The 18,054-nt window shown below is 54.2% G+C and overlaps 1 protein-coding gene across 1 annotated transcript in view; it reads left to right on the top strand.

The window, feature by feature from the left end:
* CDC42SE1 (CDC42 small effector 1) overlaps window positions 1-18,054 on the top strand; it is a 54,607-nt gene that overhangs the window by 16,548 nt on the left and 20,005 nt on the right. Inside the window, exon 2 of the mRNA XM_044991135.1 lies at window positions 12,178-12,507. Within this exon, the coding sequence (XP_044847070.1) occupies window positions 12,454-12,507 (54 nt within the window). The 5' untranslated portion in view covers window positions 12,178-12,453. The remainder of the gene's footprint in view (window positions 1-12,177; window positions 12,508-18,054) is intronic.

Here is an 18,054-nt window from a genome sequence, read left to right on the forward strand (position 1 = left end):
CTGCGTTGTGATGTTGTCACTTTGTCTCTTGGGTCTAATGCAAAAATTCCTCTACCCCACCTCTCTCTTCCCTGCCGGGGAGGGGAGGAAGAATGAAAGGGACCCTGGCTGAATCCCGAGGCCTTGTGCGCTGGTCTCTGCGAGCAAGGCAGGGTGTGGAGCTACTCAGTGCGCACTTGATTTGCGTTGTACATGGTGCTGGTTACCCACTAACAAGAAATGTGACCAGGTCTCCAGGGAAGAGGGGTGCTGGCATGACTGTGAACTGCTGGGCGGGTGGGTCAGGACGCCAGGGCTTATTCCTGCTGCTGCCACTAAATAACTTTGCACCCTCGGCAAGTCGCTTCGCTTCCCTATGCCTCGGTTTCCAGATCTGTCCCAGGGGGCCGATGGGCGTGATCTACCTCGGGGGTGGGGGGAAGGGGGCGGTTAATGAACGGTGGTAAAGGGCGTTTAGCTCGCTGGATGAACGGCACTGGAGAAACACCAATAAGACGTCGGCACCGTGAAGGCGCCCAGCTCTCTGCGGGGAAACGGACCCAACTGCAGCCGGCTTGCAAACGTGTGTCCAGTACCAGGGCTGGTTTAGGGGGACCAGAATCTGTCCCTGTGCTTGGGGAGCCTGGAATTAAGACGGTTTCAAGCCACCTTGGCACGGCCCCTATTCTGGGGCCGTGCAGGACCCTTCCCAGCCCTCAGCGGCTGCCCTGAATTAAGGCCAGAGCAGGTTCTCGGCCCCTGTGCAGTGAATTCCAGCCAAACGCCCCTCAGCTGCCCTCTGGGCCGGGGGCTTGGAGCGGGGCTGGCACTGAGCTCTCACGCCTGCCCCACGCTAGCTGTGCCCAGGGAGTGGTTTCTGCCACTCTGGTGCCATAGAGGGGCCTTGGTGTGAATCCTAGAATGTGGCACTGAAATCGACGGCCTTTTCCTCTCTCTGATGCTGTGGCCGGAGCAGGCCCCCAAGGTAAAGGAGAGGGGACTCTCTCCTCCCCCCCGAGTCAGGAAGCGCACGGCCCAGCCTCGCCGGCCAACGCGCCAAAGGCTCCCTTTCAAGTCTGCTGCACTCGAGCTGCCGGGGCAGAGGAAGTGACCTTTCCTGTTTCCCAACGTGTAATCAAAACAACTCCCCCCCCCCCGCCCCCCCCGCCCCGACCTGCGTGCGGCAAGGGCTGGTGTGACGCAGCAAAGGGCTCTCGCTCGTTCCCCTGCCTCTGGGAAACGTTTTTCCTTTTGGCTGATTAAGGCCTGGGTTCCAGACAGTGCTTCCCAGTAGAACTACGCTGGGGTGTGATAGTTTTACCGATATAAATATCTTGCTGCAATCCCTAGGGCGGCCTCGGTGATGCTGGTAAAAATACCACCGCCGCCTCGCTCTGCTGTAGTTACTTTTCCATCCTAGACTGTGCCTGCACTTAAACCACTCCGGCTGCAGCACCTCAGCGTGGACACGACCTCCGGGATGTGTTCTCCCATAGGCGTAAGTCCCCCACCTCCCTGAGGCAGTAGCTAGGTCGATGGAAGAATTCTACACCGGGGGTTAGGTCCGCGTCGCTGCATCTCGCCGGCGCGGCTTTTTCACCCCCCCTGTGCGATGTGGCTATGCCGAGGTGAGTTCCCAGGGTAGACCAGCCCCTAGATCGCAAAGCGCTTTCCAAAGCAGGCCGGTATCGTTATCCCCATTTTTATATCTGGGGAAACTGAGGCACGGGGCAGGGCTGTGACTTGCCCAAGGTCACCCAGCGGCAGAGCCGGAATAGACCCCAGGTCTGCTGAGTCCCAGGATGATGGGACTAGGCCAAATGGGAATAAGCTATATGGATAGAAGTACTAACTGTGTCCTCGCCGGGTGGGGGCGTTGTGTGTAGTTAAGGCACTACACGTTGTGTGTGCGTGGCAAAGTCTGACCCAGAATTGCTGGTATGCCCTAAGGGCTCAGGTTCCTTCACGTTCACCCACGTAATAATACCTTCAGCTCTCAAGCATCGTTCTCCCCATTTTACAGACGGGGGAAAACTGAGGCATGGACTTACGAGGCCAGGAATAGAACCCAGATTTCCAGGCTAGGCCCATCTCCAGTTGTCTGCCACCAAGCTACAGACACCAGCAGCAGCTAATCCAGGTTGGGGTGAGACTTGGGGTGTTATCCCAGGCTTCCTTGGCTTTGCTGAGGCGGGGCAGTCCTCCTTTGGTGGCTCCAAAATCCAGGTTGGTGCCTTGGCAGAGACGATCCCCAGGGCACGGGGGTGGGAGACAGCTTGAACCAGGCTGGGTTAGTGCTGCAGGAACAGGGCCCGATCCTCTTCTCCGAGCACTGGAAGCCAGGGGTCATTCGGCCGTCGCGCTTGTAGCAGAGAAGTGGAGCCCATGCCTGTGGGAACGGCCCTGCGCTGAGCTCGGGGATCCGGAAAGTCTTTCCCAGGTCTCCGAGGTTATGGAAAAACCCTGACCGCCCCCACCCCCGCAGAATTATGGATTGAAGTGTTGGGTTCTAGCCAGTAACCCCATGGAAACCCCCCTGGCTGTCTGGCCTGCTGAACTCCCCTCGGCTTCTTTGAGTCAGTGCCTAGAGCCCAGCTGAAAATATAGATTTATTTCCCCCTTCTCTGTTTAGAATTGAAGCTTTTTAACCTGGAAGACCTGCCGGGAAGGAACAGGCTATTTATAGCTCTGTTTGTTTTGGTCTTTGCATGGGTGGATCTTCTTCCCCGGACAGATCCCCAGGGCAATGTCCTGTTCTCTCCCTGGGCTGGAGTCTCCTCTCACTCACACTGGTGTAAGTCGGGCGGGACCGTGCTGAGGTGTCTGGCAGAGCCCTCGTGGCGGCGCGTGCACACACACGCACGCTGTGCAAAAGGACCGGCCCTCTAAGCAGAGCCACACCCTTCACCGTGGCTGGAGGCCGTTGCTTGTGGCTACAGGGAGATGGAATCTCTTTGAAACCAGAGGCGAAGTGCAGGGGTGGAGGGACCCCGAAGCAGGAGGAAGGATGACGCATCCTGCAGGGCAAAACTCCCCCTGGCTCCAAAGGGAGCAAGATCGGGAAGAGGGCTGTTCGTACCCAGCTGCGGCTTCCCTCTGGCTCTTGGCGGCTCCCGGCCCCGTCTCTGAGCGGCACCTGCTTCCCTTAATGAGGCGACCCCCTGATAGAGCGGTGAGGGGGTGAGCCGGGATCTAGTCCGACTCGTGCGTCGTCTAAACTTTAGGACGTCTGACAGCAGCATTGTTATGGGGGGGCGGGACGGGACGTCGGAGGTGGAAGGAACACGGCTGCGACTTCCAGCTCCTGGTGGAGATCATAGTGTGGCAAACGTAACATAACCCGCCCCTCCTCTCCCCACCCCCCGAAAACCCCTTTAAACCGTCAAGTGAAGCACCCATTGTCCTGCTGCTGATTTTCCCCTCTGATCTTGGACCAGTCACTTCCCCTCCCTCTATTCAATCTGTAAAGGGGGTGATGGGAATAGCCCCTGTCTCTGGGCGTGTTGAGATCTTTAAGCCAGGAGGTACTAGAGAGAGGTGGGGGGGGGAAGGTATTGAGTCGCCAAAGAAGCATAACTATAGACACCCAAGCTGTTGTCTCTGCTGAGTCACTTTTCTAACCACAAGCTCATCTCTGGCTGCTGAGTGTCACGATCTCCCCGTAGGCCCCGGCCTGGCCCTACTGGTGGTGAGATCTCTGATCTGCCTTGTTGGGGTTGTAACCTTGTTGGGACACTGCGCCTGTAACTCCATCAAGTCCCGGGCACCCCTAAAGCTCTGTGCGAACAGCACCCGCCCTCCTGCCGTCTGTTCCCCCGGTGCAGGAGCTGGGTCCGACCCCTGTGTGCGGATAGTAGCTAGCGCAGGCTGAGCGAGCCTGGCCGGGAGCTGGAGAACCACGAGGTCTGTGTCCAGTGTCATCCCCGCTGTGTCTGGACAGAGCGAGCGACCCTGCAAGAAAGGCCGACTCAGGGCCCGATCCTGAGCTGTGCCGAGCGCCCGCCAGGTGTGCCGTGGACGCAACCCCAAGTCGAACGAGTTAAAGAGGCTCAGAACCTGGTCTCTGCTTTTTTTTTAAGGCCCTTCGTGGCCTATCCTCGCCTGGCCTCTCCTCCCCTGCCTCCACTCTGCCAGCAATACCAGCCTCTCCTGCCCATGTGCCAAATTTTCCCGCCGGCACCTTCCCGCTGTGTCTCCTGCCACGCCCTCTGCCTGGGCAAAGCTACGCCCTAGTTCTGCGAATCCCTTCTCTGCTGGGAGGCCTGCAAACAAACGCCACACTGGCTCGCTGACCTGCCAGCCGCTGCTCAGCAGAACCGTATCGCTGCTCCCAGACGGGGAGGAGCAGAATTTGCTGCCTTCGCCTGTTGGTGCTGGTCCTTCTATCCCATTGCCTGGGAACGGCAAACCGCGGCCACTGGGAGCTGCAGGCAGCCGTGCCTGCGGGCGGTCAGTGTAAACAAACTGTCTCGCGGCCCGCAGTTTGCCCACCACTGTTCTGTAGCTTGTGAGCTGCTTGGACAAGAGCCATCTTTGCCACCCACATTTGTACAGCACCTTGCACCACGGGGCTTCGATCTTGCCTGGAGTCTGTTGGAGCTCCTGCGAGGTAAATAACGCTGCAGCATCACGCGTAGCACGGTCGGGTTTGGAATGATTCAGCCACACACGGTGGGGGAATTGCCAGCCCCAGTTCGGGTTCTGTAGCAGGAAGCGTGATGCCTTAGGGACTGGAGTGCCGGGGGTGGTTTCAGGACACACCAGGACTCTGTCGACCGACACGCCAGGTTAATGAGCCACGGGGACAATAACAGGAGGCGATGGCCTGAAAAACCTCCCCCTGCAGAGCGCAGACCTCACGGGAAACGCTTTTGTTGACGATAGAGAGAGAAAATAAAATGCAGCCCTGTTCCGCTCCACTGAAAGCAGCTTCCTGTTATCTGAACAGAGCAGCCATTTTCAGAGCGGGAGGCCTTGTCTCTCTCCCCGATCTTGCCTCACTGGTGAAGGAAGGAGCTCGTGGGGGTAAAAGGCCTTTTGAGAATGTGTCGTTGCACAAGAATAATCTTATTAAGACGGGGAGCTGCTTTGTCTGGCAGTTTGTGTATTTTTGTTTAATGAATTTAAAGGTGACCTGCAAAGGGGGGGGAGCAGTGGACTTGGACACTTCTGGGCCTTGTCTACGCTGGTCACCTGCCCGCCCTAGGACTACTTTAAAGGTGACCGGTGAACTGGAAGGGTTATGACATCAGAGAGAGGAAATCTGATTTAAAGGATTTTTTTTTAATCCATCTTTTTAAAATCTCTCTCATTTTAAAAAATGCTTCACTCAAATACTCTGTCATCAGTCAGGGAAGCCACTTGAGCAATGTATGAAACATTCAATTAGCAAATAAAGGGTGAGCACCAGCAGCCGGGTGACCAGACAGTAAGTGTGAAAAATAGGGATGGGGTGGGAGGGGGTAATTGGCACCTATATAAGAGAGAGCCCCAAATATCGGGACTGTCCCTATAAAATAAGGTCATCGGGTCACCCTAGCCGGCATGGATTTACCAAGAACAAATCATGCCAAACCAGACTGATTTCCTTATCTGACAAGGTAACTTGTTCGATGGATAGGGGGAACGGGGTAGCCGTAATGTACCTGGACTTCAGCAAGGCTTTGAACACAGTCCCACATGACTGTCTCGTAAGTAAACTGGAGAAATGTGGCCCGTTAAGTGGATGCATTATTGTTTAACCATCGCAAAGCAAGAGTAGCTATTAATGGGATGATGTCAGATTGGAAGAAGGTCTCAGGTGGGGTTCCATGGGGATCTGTCCTGGGTCTGACGTTTAACATCTTTATTAATGACCTGGATGTAAGACTACAGAGCATCAAATTTGCAGATGCCGCAAAGCTGCGGGGCGGGGGAGTTGCTAACACTTTGGAGGATAGAGCTAAAATTCAGAGGGATCTTGATAAATTGGAGAACTGGGCTTTAGACAAAATGAAATTCAACCATGAGCAGCGCAAGGGTCATGCGTCTCAGCAGAGGCGCTGCCAAGCCAGTTATTCCCCCAGTCTATATTTGTGCATTTGGTTTCTCTTCTCCTCCGTTAGGGAAGCTTAGCGGCACTGCTGAGAAGGATCTGGGAGTTGCGGTGGATCACATCCTCAACATGAGTCATCAATGCGATGCTGTTGCCAAAAAAAAGCAAATGCCATTTTGAGTTGCGTTAACAGAGGCAAGTCCCAGGAGGTGATAGCACCGCTCTGTTCAGCGCTGGTTAGGCCTCACCTGGAGTAGCGTGTCCAACTTTGATCATCGATGTAGGGAAACTGGGAAGGATCCCGAGGCGAGCGACAAAGGTGGTCTAAGGGATGGAATGCAAGCGCCACCTGAGCAAAGACTGAAGGATCTGGGTATGTTTAGTTTGGAAAAGAGGCGATTAAGGGAGGGGCATGATGGCAGTCTGCAAATACTTGAAAGGCTGCCATGAAAGAGATGGAGAAAAATTGTTCTCTCCTGCCACAGAGAGCAGGATAAGAGGCAGTGGGTTCAAACTACAGCAGAGCAGATTTAGATCAAATCTCAGGAAAAACTTCCGAACAGTGAGCCCAGTAGGACAATGGAACAGACGCCTAGGGAGGTGTGGAAGCTCCTTTGCTGAAGGCTTTCAAGAGGCTGGATGGTTTATTCCCAACAAATCCCACATTTTGGCAGAGGGTTAGACTAGATATGACCCTTGAGGTCCCTTCTAACCCTATGATTCTATGAAAATCTCTCTCCACGCCCCCTCCAATTAAGGGCTGAGGAAGCCATCCACTCCTGCAGGTTCTCCAGTGTTAAAATGGTTGCAGCTGGGTTTCCTTGTGTCCCCATTCGCATCTACGGGCGGCAGTTCCCAGCCAGACTACATCTCCCATGATGCACCCTGGTGATGGCAGATGTAGTCCTACCAGGGCGCCTGGCCTTTAGAGAAGAATGGGAGCACGAGCTAACTGCACTACGACTCCCATGAGACACTGCGGCAGCATTTCAGAATGGAAAGATTTTGTTTTTCAGCAAAAAAATTCAAATGCTTCTGTGGAAAATTTTGATGAAAAATTGGTTTGTGTGTATGGTGGGAGGATCCAAGGTTTCCATGAGTGGTGGTGGTGGGGGGGGGAACCCACTTTCTGAGTACATCTAATCCAGATTCTCTTGAAACTCAACTGTCTAAGCTGCATGTCACCAGACATGTTCTGAATAGGATATGCGGCCGCCACCACCAGGCAAGCCCAGGCTACAAAGGTAAATAGGGTCTCAGGGGATTTAGTAAACAATATTGTGCCTTTCACCCTAAAGTGGTTTATAAATGAGTCATCCGAACATTGCTTCACCGGACCCTGAAATGCAGCCACCTCTGGGGCTGAAAGCAGCGTGGTATCTCTTTAGCAGCCTCTCAGCACAAGATTGGGACTGGTTGAAATCAAAGGGATGGTCAACAAATCATAGTTAACCAAATTGCAATCTAGTCAGTCGAACTCTTGTGATGAGCACCGGGGGTTGGATCTTTAATGACCAGGAGTGGCCAGGCCTCTGTTTGAATGTCTCGATTCAACAGCTGCTGGATCTAGGGCACCGGATTCAGTCCCTGGTTAGTTCAGTTTCATTATGTGCTTTTCCGTGATGGCTACTCTTGTTCTGACATGTTCCTGCCCTTGCCGCTGAAGATTAGAGTCAGCCGCAGGAGTAGCTAGTGCTGATCATGTTTCCTTTTTTTTTTTCCCCCTTACTGAGTCAAACATTTGAGTCAAAGCAAAAAGTCAGTGGATTTTCAGGGGAGTGTCTGGCGCCATGCAGAAAGGCAGTGCGGCCCAGTGGTTAGAGCACAGGATTCAGGAGACCTGGGTTCTGTCCTGGGCTCTGCTGTGTGACCTTGAGCTAGTCACTTCCAGTCTGTGTGCCTCCATTTCCCCATCTATAAAATGGGCACGGTGATATTTGCCTGCCCTTGCAAAGTGCTTTGAGCTCTCTGGATGGAATGTGGTGAATGAGAGCGAGGTGTGCTTGGAATTGTGCATCGTTTTTTCCATGTATGCATCAGCTCTCCAGATCTGTGGTGAAAGGCTGGATGTCCTACAACACCAGTAGCTATTCACCGCTCTTGCATTTCCTGGGGTCAGCTGATTGCTGCAGGGGTCAGATGGGATCTTCGTCTACCCCTGTAACGATAATATCGTCTTTCTATAGCATCATTCATCATATGTACCCGCAGCCCCACGGACATGCAGCCGCCTCTGGGGTGGAGGGTGGCAATTGACAGGTGCAGGTTTTGGGAGAGGAGGAATTCTGGCAAAGGAAGAGGGCATATCCCGACTCTTAACGCTCTGGGATCTTTAACGTTCACATCCAGTGAGACGGGATTTGGGCGTGTGAGGTTTTGCCCATGAGCAATAAACTGTAAGAAACCTTATCTAGCTATGAGAGAGGCTGCTGTGACTTGATGGATGCAGAGCTCTTAAGCACCGAGCCACCTGCGTAGCATCCTACGGGCCCGCTCAGCTGGCCAGGGCAGTGGGCAGTTCGTTTTGTGGACCCCCATGGCTGAAGGCATGAGGATCCCGGCCAGCGGTTCTAACCTGGACCGCTTCCTCGCTGCGCCGCCCGCTTGGGAAGCGAAGGCTCAGCAGTTGGAGCAATGATGCTCGCTGCTCCCAGAGGCCCTGCCCTGAATAACTCCGCGCCGGGGAGCTTGGAACGGCGGTCGACTCTTTTCTCCTCGCCTGCGTTGCACTGGAGCGTCGCTGACCCGTCCTGCTGGGTGAGGCGGGGGGTGTGGGGGGGGGGAATCCCTGTTCAGATCCAGGGACTGAGTCTCTCCTGAGCCCTAGGGATGGGAAGCCGCGACCCTCTCTGAGCCAGCGTGGCTCAGGAACAAGGGGGCAGCGTATCCGAACGGAGGAGCTGGGCCATTGGCTTCAACCACTGCCACCAACAAAGGGCGTGTTCCCAACCCGCCCAGCCGCCCGGGGCGTCCCACTCGCTCGGTGGCCAGGGCCGCGTTACCCGCCGCGCTGGGGGCTGAGCAGGGCGTGTCAAGCTCAGCGGGAGGAGGGCAGCTTTGCAGACCTGTCAGAGAACAGCACGTGCCTCCAGGGCCAGCGACGCTAAAGATCATATTGTCAATCAAGTACATGCATTTGTGAGCCCTCTCTCCAGTCACGTGCCCCTCTGGGCAACCTCCCCCCCCCCCCCAGTGCTGCTCTGAGGAGGGGCTGGGAAGCAATCCTTCCAGGACATTGGCAGCAGGACTCCTGGGTTCTATTCCCGGCTCTCCCACTGGGACCTTGAGCAAGTCCCTTCCCCCTCTGTGCCTCAAATTTCCTCCTCTGACATGGGGAGAACGGTCCTTCCCTGCTAGACAGAGCCCTGACATGCAGGGCCGCCCAGAGGATTCCGGGGGCCCGGGGTCTTCGGCGGCGGGGGGCCCTTCCGTTCCGGGACCCGCCGCCGAAGTGCCCCGAAGACCCGCGGCGGGGGCCCCCCGCCGCCGAATTACCGCCGAAGCGGGACCCGCCGCCGAAGTGCGGCGTGGGGGGGTCCCCGCCGCGGGTCTTCGGGGCACTTCGGCGGCGGGTCCCGGAACGGAAGGGGCCCCCCGCCGCCAAAGACCAGGCTGCGCTTCGGCGGCGGGTCCCACTTCCCCCCGGCCCCAGCCTCTTACCCCCGGCTCCCTCCTCACCTGGAGTCTCAGCGCCTCGCCAGAACAGCGGCAGCGTGTGGCCGGCGGGGCCTGAGCTCCGTCCCGCTCAGAGCCGCGTGGTGAGGGGGCGGGGCTGCGAGCTCCACGCCGAGCGGAGGGAGCGGAGCTCCCAGCCCTGCCCCCTCCCCACGCGGCTCGGAGCGGGGCGGGGCTCAGGGGCTCGGCCGGAGTCTCGGCGCTTGATGCGCCGAGGCTCCAGGAGAGGGGCGGAGGCAGGAGCCTCCGCTGTTCTCTTGGGGGCCCCTGCGGAGCCCGGGGCCCGGGGCAAATTGCCCCCTTTGCCCCCCCCTCTGGGCGGCCCTGCTGACATGGCAGGAGATCCCAGACTGTCCCGCCCTAGACAGTCAAAAGCCTCCCAGTTCCCAGCTTTAACTGGGTCCCTTCCCTGTCTCTGCTCGGCCCTGACCCCCGGGAAAGAGCAGGGCAGCCGATTCCAGACCAGCCTGGCCCATCCTGCCGCAGCTTCCCACCGACGGAGCCGCCGATCTTTCCGATCCTTTGGGCACATTGTAGGAGGCTTTAAAATGGCCCGAACTGGGAGCAAAGGGCAAGTTCGAGGGAACTCACTGACACAGTGTTTAGAGCTTCGGGTTGCAGCTGCCGCCCAGGAAGTGGTTGCGGCTGTGTCTGGAGATTGCTGCAACCCCACCCAGAGGCTCTGAGAAGCAGACCTCGCGCCTCCTCTCAGGGCAAACCGGCAGGCGCTCGAGCTGAAAGAAGCCGAGCTGAGCGGCGTTGGGTGATGTCGGTCGTTGAGGATCTGGCTGTTTGGGAGCCTGCGGGGGTTGTGAACCCCAACCCCGGGCACAGCAGATGTTTCTAGGGTATTTGCTGGGGTGTGTTGTTTCTGGTGCGGGTTGTGGTGTGGGGGTGTGACGGAGAGAAGGCTAGAAAACCTTAATAGGGTTTAAGCCCAGAAGGGATCACCGTGATCCCAAGTCCAGGGGTGGCCAAACTTACCAATCCTCCAAGCCACATACGATCATCTTCAGACGTTGAAGAGCCAGGCACACCCGCTCGGCACTTCTGCCCTGCGGCAGGGCGGGGGGCCTTGGGGTTTCAGCCCCACAGGAAGCACCTGCCGGTACTGAAGCCCAGCCCAACGGGAGGCACCTGCTGGGGTTCAGAAGTCCCTAGACCAGGGGTTCTCAAACTGGGGGGTCAGGACCCCTAAGGGGTTGCGAAGTTATTATATGGGGGGGGGTCACGAGCTGTCAGCCTCCACCCCAAACCCTGCTTTGCATCCAGCATTATTAATGTTAAATATAGTAAAAGGTGTTTTTAATGTATAAGGGGGGTCTCACTCAGAGGCTTGCTATGTGAAAGAGGTCACCAGTACAAAAGTTTGAGAACCACTGCCCTAGACCTCCCCCCCCAGGCAGAAGCCCCTAGCCCCACCATCTGCCGCAAGGCAGAAGCCCTGAGCTCCCCCCAGCCCAGTAGGTTGAGAATGGGGGGGCTCCGTGAGCCACACTTTAACTGTAAAAGAGTGGCCCGTGAGCTGCAGCTGGGCCACCCCTGGGCTAGACCATAGGACTTCATTCTTAGAGCACGTCTTTTAGGAAATACATTGAAACAATCCCCTGACTGCAAAAGAAATGAGCAGAGTTCAGTGACTAGTAATGCTGCGCTTCTAGAGTGACTTCTTTTTTGTGTGCACAGAACTCAAAGTGCATGTTGCAGCCGTTTTACAGATGTGGAAACTGAGGCCTGGATCAGGGAAAGTGACTCACCCCAAAGTAGTGCAGCGAGTCAGTGGCAGAACTGGGAATGGAATCCAGACTTCCAGGCATTCTCTTCCCCCTGCTGCCAACCACTAGACCACACTTCTCCCAGTGATGTGGGAACAGACTCCAGGAGTCCAGCCTCCACTCCCCTGCTCAGCACACAGCATTTGCCATAGCCAGATACCATCGTGGGTCTGTCTAGTCTGATATCCTGCCTCCTGCTGTGACCAATCCCTACTGGAATTCCAAAAGCTAAAAAATTGTGCAATGCTCTCCCATGGGGTAAGAGGCTTCCTTCCTGACCCCTGCCGCTTGTGCCCTGAAGCATGAGATCTGTTAATCAGATGTATTGTTTAATTGACCAGCAGCACAACCTCTGGACTTGGGAAAGCTGTTGGAAGGCTACCTTGGCTGGGGTGGGGGAAGCTACATGACGTGCAGCCTATAACTTTAGGGCCCTTTGTGTTCCTCTGAGATGGCTGGAGTCCTCCGTGCACGGGGGTATTTCCAGCTTATGTCTGCTTGGGCTGACTAATGAGTCATTCTCTTCTCTGCCACGGTGCCCTGGATGGAGGAGACGCTGTAACCCAGCCCTCTGGAGATGCTGGTACCCCAGCCATGGCTCTGTGGGATGCACGCAGAGTGGGGTGTAGCTGGAATGGAGTTGTGCCCCACAGACTGCTTGTGCTCTGATGCATCCTGATAAGGCTCCTAACCAAATCTCTCCTTCTGTGGTAGGTGTGGCCAGCGCAGGGGACCTGAACGGTGACACACGTCCCTGAGAGCTGAAGGGAAAGTGACCTTCCCCCATTTTCCCTTGGGATTTCCTTCCAGAGACCAACTACTCCATGGAGTGACTCAGAGCTGGGCCTGGACTGCCATTTCTCTTGGGCGTAAACCCTCCCAGTTCAAGTGGGAGTGAAGCCGGGGGGCCGGAGAGCCTTGACCACATCTGGAAGCGGAGTGACCAGAAGTGGGTGGGGGGAAAAAGAAAAACTGGAAGCCTCTGCGAATATGAGTGACTTTTGGCACAAGCTCGGCTGCTGCGTAGTAGAGAAACCACAACCGGTAAGTCACTCCCATGTAAACTTCTCACCTTTTGATGCCATCGGCATGGGACGGGGTGGGAGAGAGGTACAGTGCCGCATGGCCATGGGGTTCGCTCTACCGGATCAGCCTCTTGCTCCCTGTAGTCTAGTACCCGGACTCCTGCCCTACCCGATCGGTTCATTGTTCCTCTTAATCTGCCGGCCCTGGAGGAGAACACCCGTCAACCCACCTCGTTGTTGTGGTTACAGAGCTAGCTGCATCTTGGCGTGCAAACCACACCTCCCTGGTGTCCGGGCTCTCCTGGGCTGGAATTCTGCAGTTCTCCACCATTAGCCCTTGTCTACATGGGGATGCTCAGGCTTTGTCGACGCTAGAAATTCTACACAGAGTGTAGAGACTTACTACAGTGACAGGAACTGTAGTGACATCACTGTAGCAAATCCACCTCTCAGAGAAGCGGAATAATTCTTCCATCGACCTAGCTGGGTATACACTGGGGGTTGGGTTGGTTTAGTTACGGCGCTCGGGGGTGTGAATTTTTTCATTCAGATTAACTTTCTGGAGTGTCCCCATGGAAACGAGGTCTTAGACTGGGCTCTAGGCTACAACATCCTGTGCTTAGCCAGTGGGGCTGACAGAGCTTAGACAGCTGCGGTTCTTCCCTTCAGAAGTCAGGGACCAAAGCGTTGGTTGTTTTTAGCAGTAGGAACAAAGCATAAGGGAGGAAAGGATTGTGGAAGAGGCCACAGGCGTCCCTGATGGTAAACGAGGCAGGCGTAGCTTCTTCAACCAATATATTCATACAGGAACATCCCACCAATCAGGTCAATGCACAGTAGTCATTCATTCCAGAGCAGCTCCAAATCCATATCACCTGTCTCCTGCATTCTGGATCAGACCTCTGAGCCATCTAATGCTGAAATCTGCTGCCTCGGCAGAACGAGGCAAGGGAGAACCCCCCGTTTATGCTTGGCCAATTGTGCAGTTCTGCAGGAGAGAGATTCCTTCCTGGCCCCTGCTACAGGCAGCCCTGAAGCATGAGACTTGGTTGCTCTTATGTTAGGCAGCAAAGCTACAAAAATCGTTACTGGCCACCCCGTTGCCCAGCCCCATTTGGGCTCAGTTCAGAGAAGCAGCTTCCCAAATGAGGCATCATGCAGCTCCCCTAGTTTGTTTGCTCTCAATGACTCCAGCTCAGATCTGCTCAGTGTAGAAGTAATGCTCTGTTTTAAGCCACGGTTCCGGGAGAGTGAGCTGGATTCAGCGCCAGCTCGTGCGTCGTGAGTGCTTAAAGCAGGAATGGACTAGCCTGGTGGTGAGCTGAGCACTGGGTCTCTAGGGCTAAGCGGCCAGGACTCTGAATACACCTTCAGGGGGCAGGACGATTTGCTTAGGAAGGAGCCTTTTTCTGAGTCACTTTTCAGACTAGAACCATGCTGTGAAATCCAGCCAGAACGTTTAACTCTGCCCACTGAAACGTCACCACCTCATCCGTGTCCAGGGCTGTCTTGCTCCCTTGCTCCAGCCCTGGCAGCGTTTGTTCAGGGGGCTAATGCTGCATCTTTCCTGGCTCCCCTTTTCTGCGCTGAATCATCGTCTAGAGGAGCAGCTTGTTGGGAATCAGCTCCCCTCTGCTCTGAGCCTGGCCAGCCCAGAGGACCAGGTATCTGGAGCAAGGGAGGAAACCCGTGGGTGTTAATGCAGAGGGGGATCCCAGGAGAGGTTCTGCCCCCCTGGCACATGTCCCAGGATTTCAGAGGAGGGTAGAGAGATACAGAGAGGCTGTTCCAGGGCTGCAGAGGAGAAGGCTCTTGCACCAAGAGGAGCAAGGTGGTGCTGAGGGACAGAGATGCCAGTGGAGGAGGGGAGCAGCGTGTCGAGTTCTAGGGGGTGGGAAGGAAAGTGACTTGCCCAGAGTCACATGGCAAATAAACCCAGGGGTTCGGATGCCCAATCCTGTGCTTTACTCTTAGACAATGCTCTTTGCCATCTCCATCTGCTAAGGGTCCTCCTTTTGTCTGGCTTGCTTTGCTCAGTCTCTAGCCGTTTCTCTCCTCCTCCCGGCCTCCAGCACAGATGAACGCACGCGCGGGCAGCCCCGTCAGCTGGGAACTGGAGGGGGCGAGCAGTGCCAGCCGAATGCCAGCCTGTGAAGCTGCATTGGTCCTGGCACCGAAGGCCCCTTGGCGATAAGAGCCATGTTCCCCTCCCGCGGAGCAGAGCGCGGAGACAGGAATCCACCAGCGCTTGCTGCCAACTCCCAAAGCCTTCATTAATTCACCAGCTTGTTTGGGCCTTTCTTTCCCTGGGCTGGAATGTGCTTAACCCTTGGCGTGCCCGGCCCGGGGCAGGCCTGGTGCGCGGTTGCTGCTGGGTGTGTTCCGTCCTCTGCAGGTATGTGGGGGACGTGCCAGTTGGACTCCTCCTAGGTTGCAGTTAGAGGTTGCACCAAGGTCTCACCGCTGAGAGTTATTGTGTGCGGCTCCCTGGTGCTGTGCCACCCTCCCCTTTCTGCTCTGCTGCCAGCCATCTGTGTTTCTCCCCCCCCACACACACACACAGAGGCAGTTCTCATAGAAATCTAAAAATAATCTTCTGCCCTGAAATGCGAACAGAAACTTGTGAGCTGGTTCCCTCTGGGGGCCCTGGGCTGCTTGGAGTATCAGCATTAACCCTTCCAAGGAGGAATTTGGGTTTGATTCGATCAGGTTCATCCTCCTCCCCCTGTCGCACTATCCCCGTTCCTCTGCCCCATCCACCTTCCTCCCAGGCACCAAGAGAGGGTCTGGTGTAAACCCCCATATGGCGCTTGGCCCTCTGGCCAGCTCATCATTTAGGCCACCCCTTCCGGGGTTACACCTTCCAACAGGACCACTGTCCCAGTGCCGTCCCCAGCTCGAAGCTCTACACCACAATACCAGTGCTTGGCAGGGAGCCCAGCCCACCCCTACAGCAACTTCCAACCCGGGGACCCTACCAACCAGCAATCGAGGTCCTCAATCCCTTTTTGCTGTTTCCCTGGGCTTCTTCCTACCAGCCTCCCTATCTTCTCCTTCCTGTCTTGCTCTTCTTTCATGGCAAACCAGGCTTGACTGGTTAGTCTATAGTCGCCACCAACTACCTAGCCGTTTGTATTCTCTTGTTCTGCCCTGTGTCTATCAAGTGATGTAACCACACCGTTCTAAGGGTGCCCCCTTTCCCCAGTAGCCTCCCTAAATAATCTAATGTAACATTTGTGACCTTTAAGCCATTTCAATTCCCCAGAGCTTTTCCCTTTCTGTATCAAAGCCCTGGCATAGCCAGGAAAGGGGATCCAGTGTTTCTTCTGGGTACACATAGCCCATCTTTGTGTTTATTGATTCGAAAAAAAGATTTGCATTCAAACCACAGGGCCCAATTAATACTCCACACAAAATCATTTCGTTTTCCCCATCCGGGCCCTAAGGTATGTCATTACCCTCAACTCTAGGGCACAATCCAAAAAAATCTTTTTCCTTTTTGTATTTTTTTTAATCCAATTTTTTTGCATTCTTCTCTTAAATTTTGCTGTACCAGGCTTTTGAATTCCTGTCTACTCACGAGACAAGGTGAGGCTGAGGTAATATCTTTTACTGGAGCAACTTCTGTTGAAGAGCTCTGTGGGCTCAAAAGCTCGTCTGTCTCTCTCTCTCCAATAAAAGAGATTCCTTCACCCACCTTGTCTCTCTAATAACCTGGACTGACGTTGCTCAAACACTGAAGGGTTTTTCTGTATCAAGCCTTCCATTTCTTACAGTGCTTTTAGCTGCTTTGTCTGCCATTTCATTCCCTGTTAGCCTGATATGGGCTGGGATCCAAGCTAATGCTACATGCATCCGCATCTGTTCTAGTTCTGTTACGCGAAATATCATTTCATTGATTTTTAAATCACTTCTACAGATGGAGACGCCCCTTTTTGTTGTTGCGAAAAGGCTTGATCTTGAGTCAGAAAAGATGACTGGCTGCCACTGCTGGCTGTACATCACCAATCCAGTTTAATGCCAGCATTGTCGCTACTAGTTTGGCTGGCACGACAGCTACAAAATCGGTTATTCTTTTAGATGCACAAATTCCTGACTTTTGGTACATAATATGCTGTTTCCTGCTCTTCCTGTTTTTGGACCCATCTGTACATATTTGACAAAAACGACTCCACTTTTCATCCTGATACTGGTACACTTAATTTTTTTTATACCTACTGTCTCCTATTTATCCGTAAGTTTATCAAATAAATCTAAATCCACATTTGGACGTGTGGCTTTCCATCCATAACTAATTTTTCCCATGACTAAAAGTTTTTTCACTTTGTTTAGCTTTTCCTTGTCTTTCAACTCCTGCATCCACATTTGAATTGGACAACATGTGGCGTTCTAACGTTGTAAGTGCTTTAGTTCACGTACTGAAATCCCAACAATCCTCATACGCCTGTTTGGTATGTTTCTTCACTGCAATCCCCATTAACTTTGGCCCAGAAAGTTAGATCCAGTAGCTTCATTTGTGGTGGAACTGGCATTTCATTAGCAGCTGCCTGTAGTGCTCCTATGGATGTGGTAATAAATGCACCACGCACAACTTGTAGTGCCTGTGCTTGTATTCAATCTAATTTATCAAGTTCTGCTTTTGATGCTTACCCAAGAGCTTGGCAGCCATAGCTGATAGATAACTGGTCTGATTTAAGGCTCCGTATACCATCAGCTGTGTTTTCTTATTCACCCCCAAATTAGTCCTAGCAAGACTTTTTAAGCAAGTTGATCCTTCCTTTGCATTTATCTTTAGCAATCTGTATGATCTTTCCGAAGTAATCTATCAAATCTACCCCTAGAAATCAAAACCTTTGAACTCAATCTAGTGGTTCTCTATACAGACCCAGTTTACATTGCTTCGTAGCGTTCCTCTTTGTGAAGAACAATCCTTTTGTTTTACAATGGCGAACTTGAAACCCACATGCATTTCTCCAGGCTGAAGTCTCTCATAGTGCTTTGTTGAGTCTCTCTTTCTGGCCACCTCAGCATTCCTGCTCCTAACTCATCCAGCACAATCCTCTGAAAATAGAGGGACACCAGCACTTATTTGTTTTGAAGATCTATCCCACTATTAAATGATGCCAGGCTGATGGCGCTTCCCTGTGGTGTACCATTGTTAAAATGATATTCGACATAACTTTCCCCACTCTGACCTGCCTGGTCCGTTTACTCAAAAATTCTCTAATCAATTCACGCATTCTTCCCTTTATCCCCACTGCACCTACATTGTGCAGTCAGCCCCTTTCTGACCTCAGCTTCTTGGCTTTATAATACTGGTCCAACCTTTCCCCTGCTGGGTTTCTAGCTCAGCTGACCCTGGCCCGTCTTTCTCTCAGGTGAGGCCAGATGACTTAATTGGCCTCGTGGGCTCTCGTTTGTGGCTAATGCAGGCTGCACGTGCCATGGTAGCGTAGCTCCGCTGAAGTCAGGGGAGGAAAGTCTGTTTGTTAGAGCTGGTCAGGAAATGGGAACATCTGGCATTTTGAAACCACCTTTTGTCCCGAATGAGAACAAAGAGTCCAAA

Source organism: Mauremys mutica, chromosome 17 (assembly GCF_020497125.1).
Source record: "Mauremys mutica isolate MM-2020 ecotype Southern chromosome 17, ASM2049712v1, whole genome shotgun sequence".
NCBI classification, from domain to species: Eukaryota; Metazoa; Chordata; order Testudines; family Geoemydidae; genus Mauremys; species Mauremys mutica.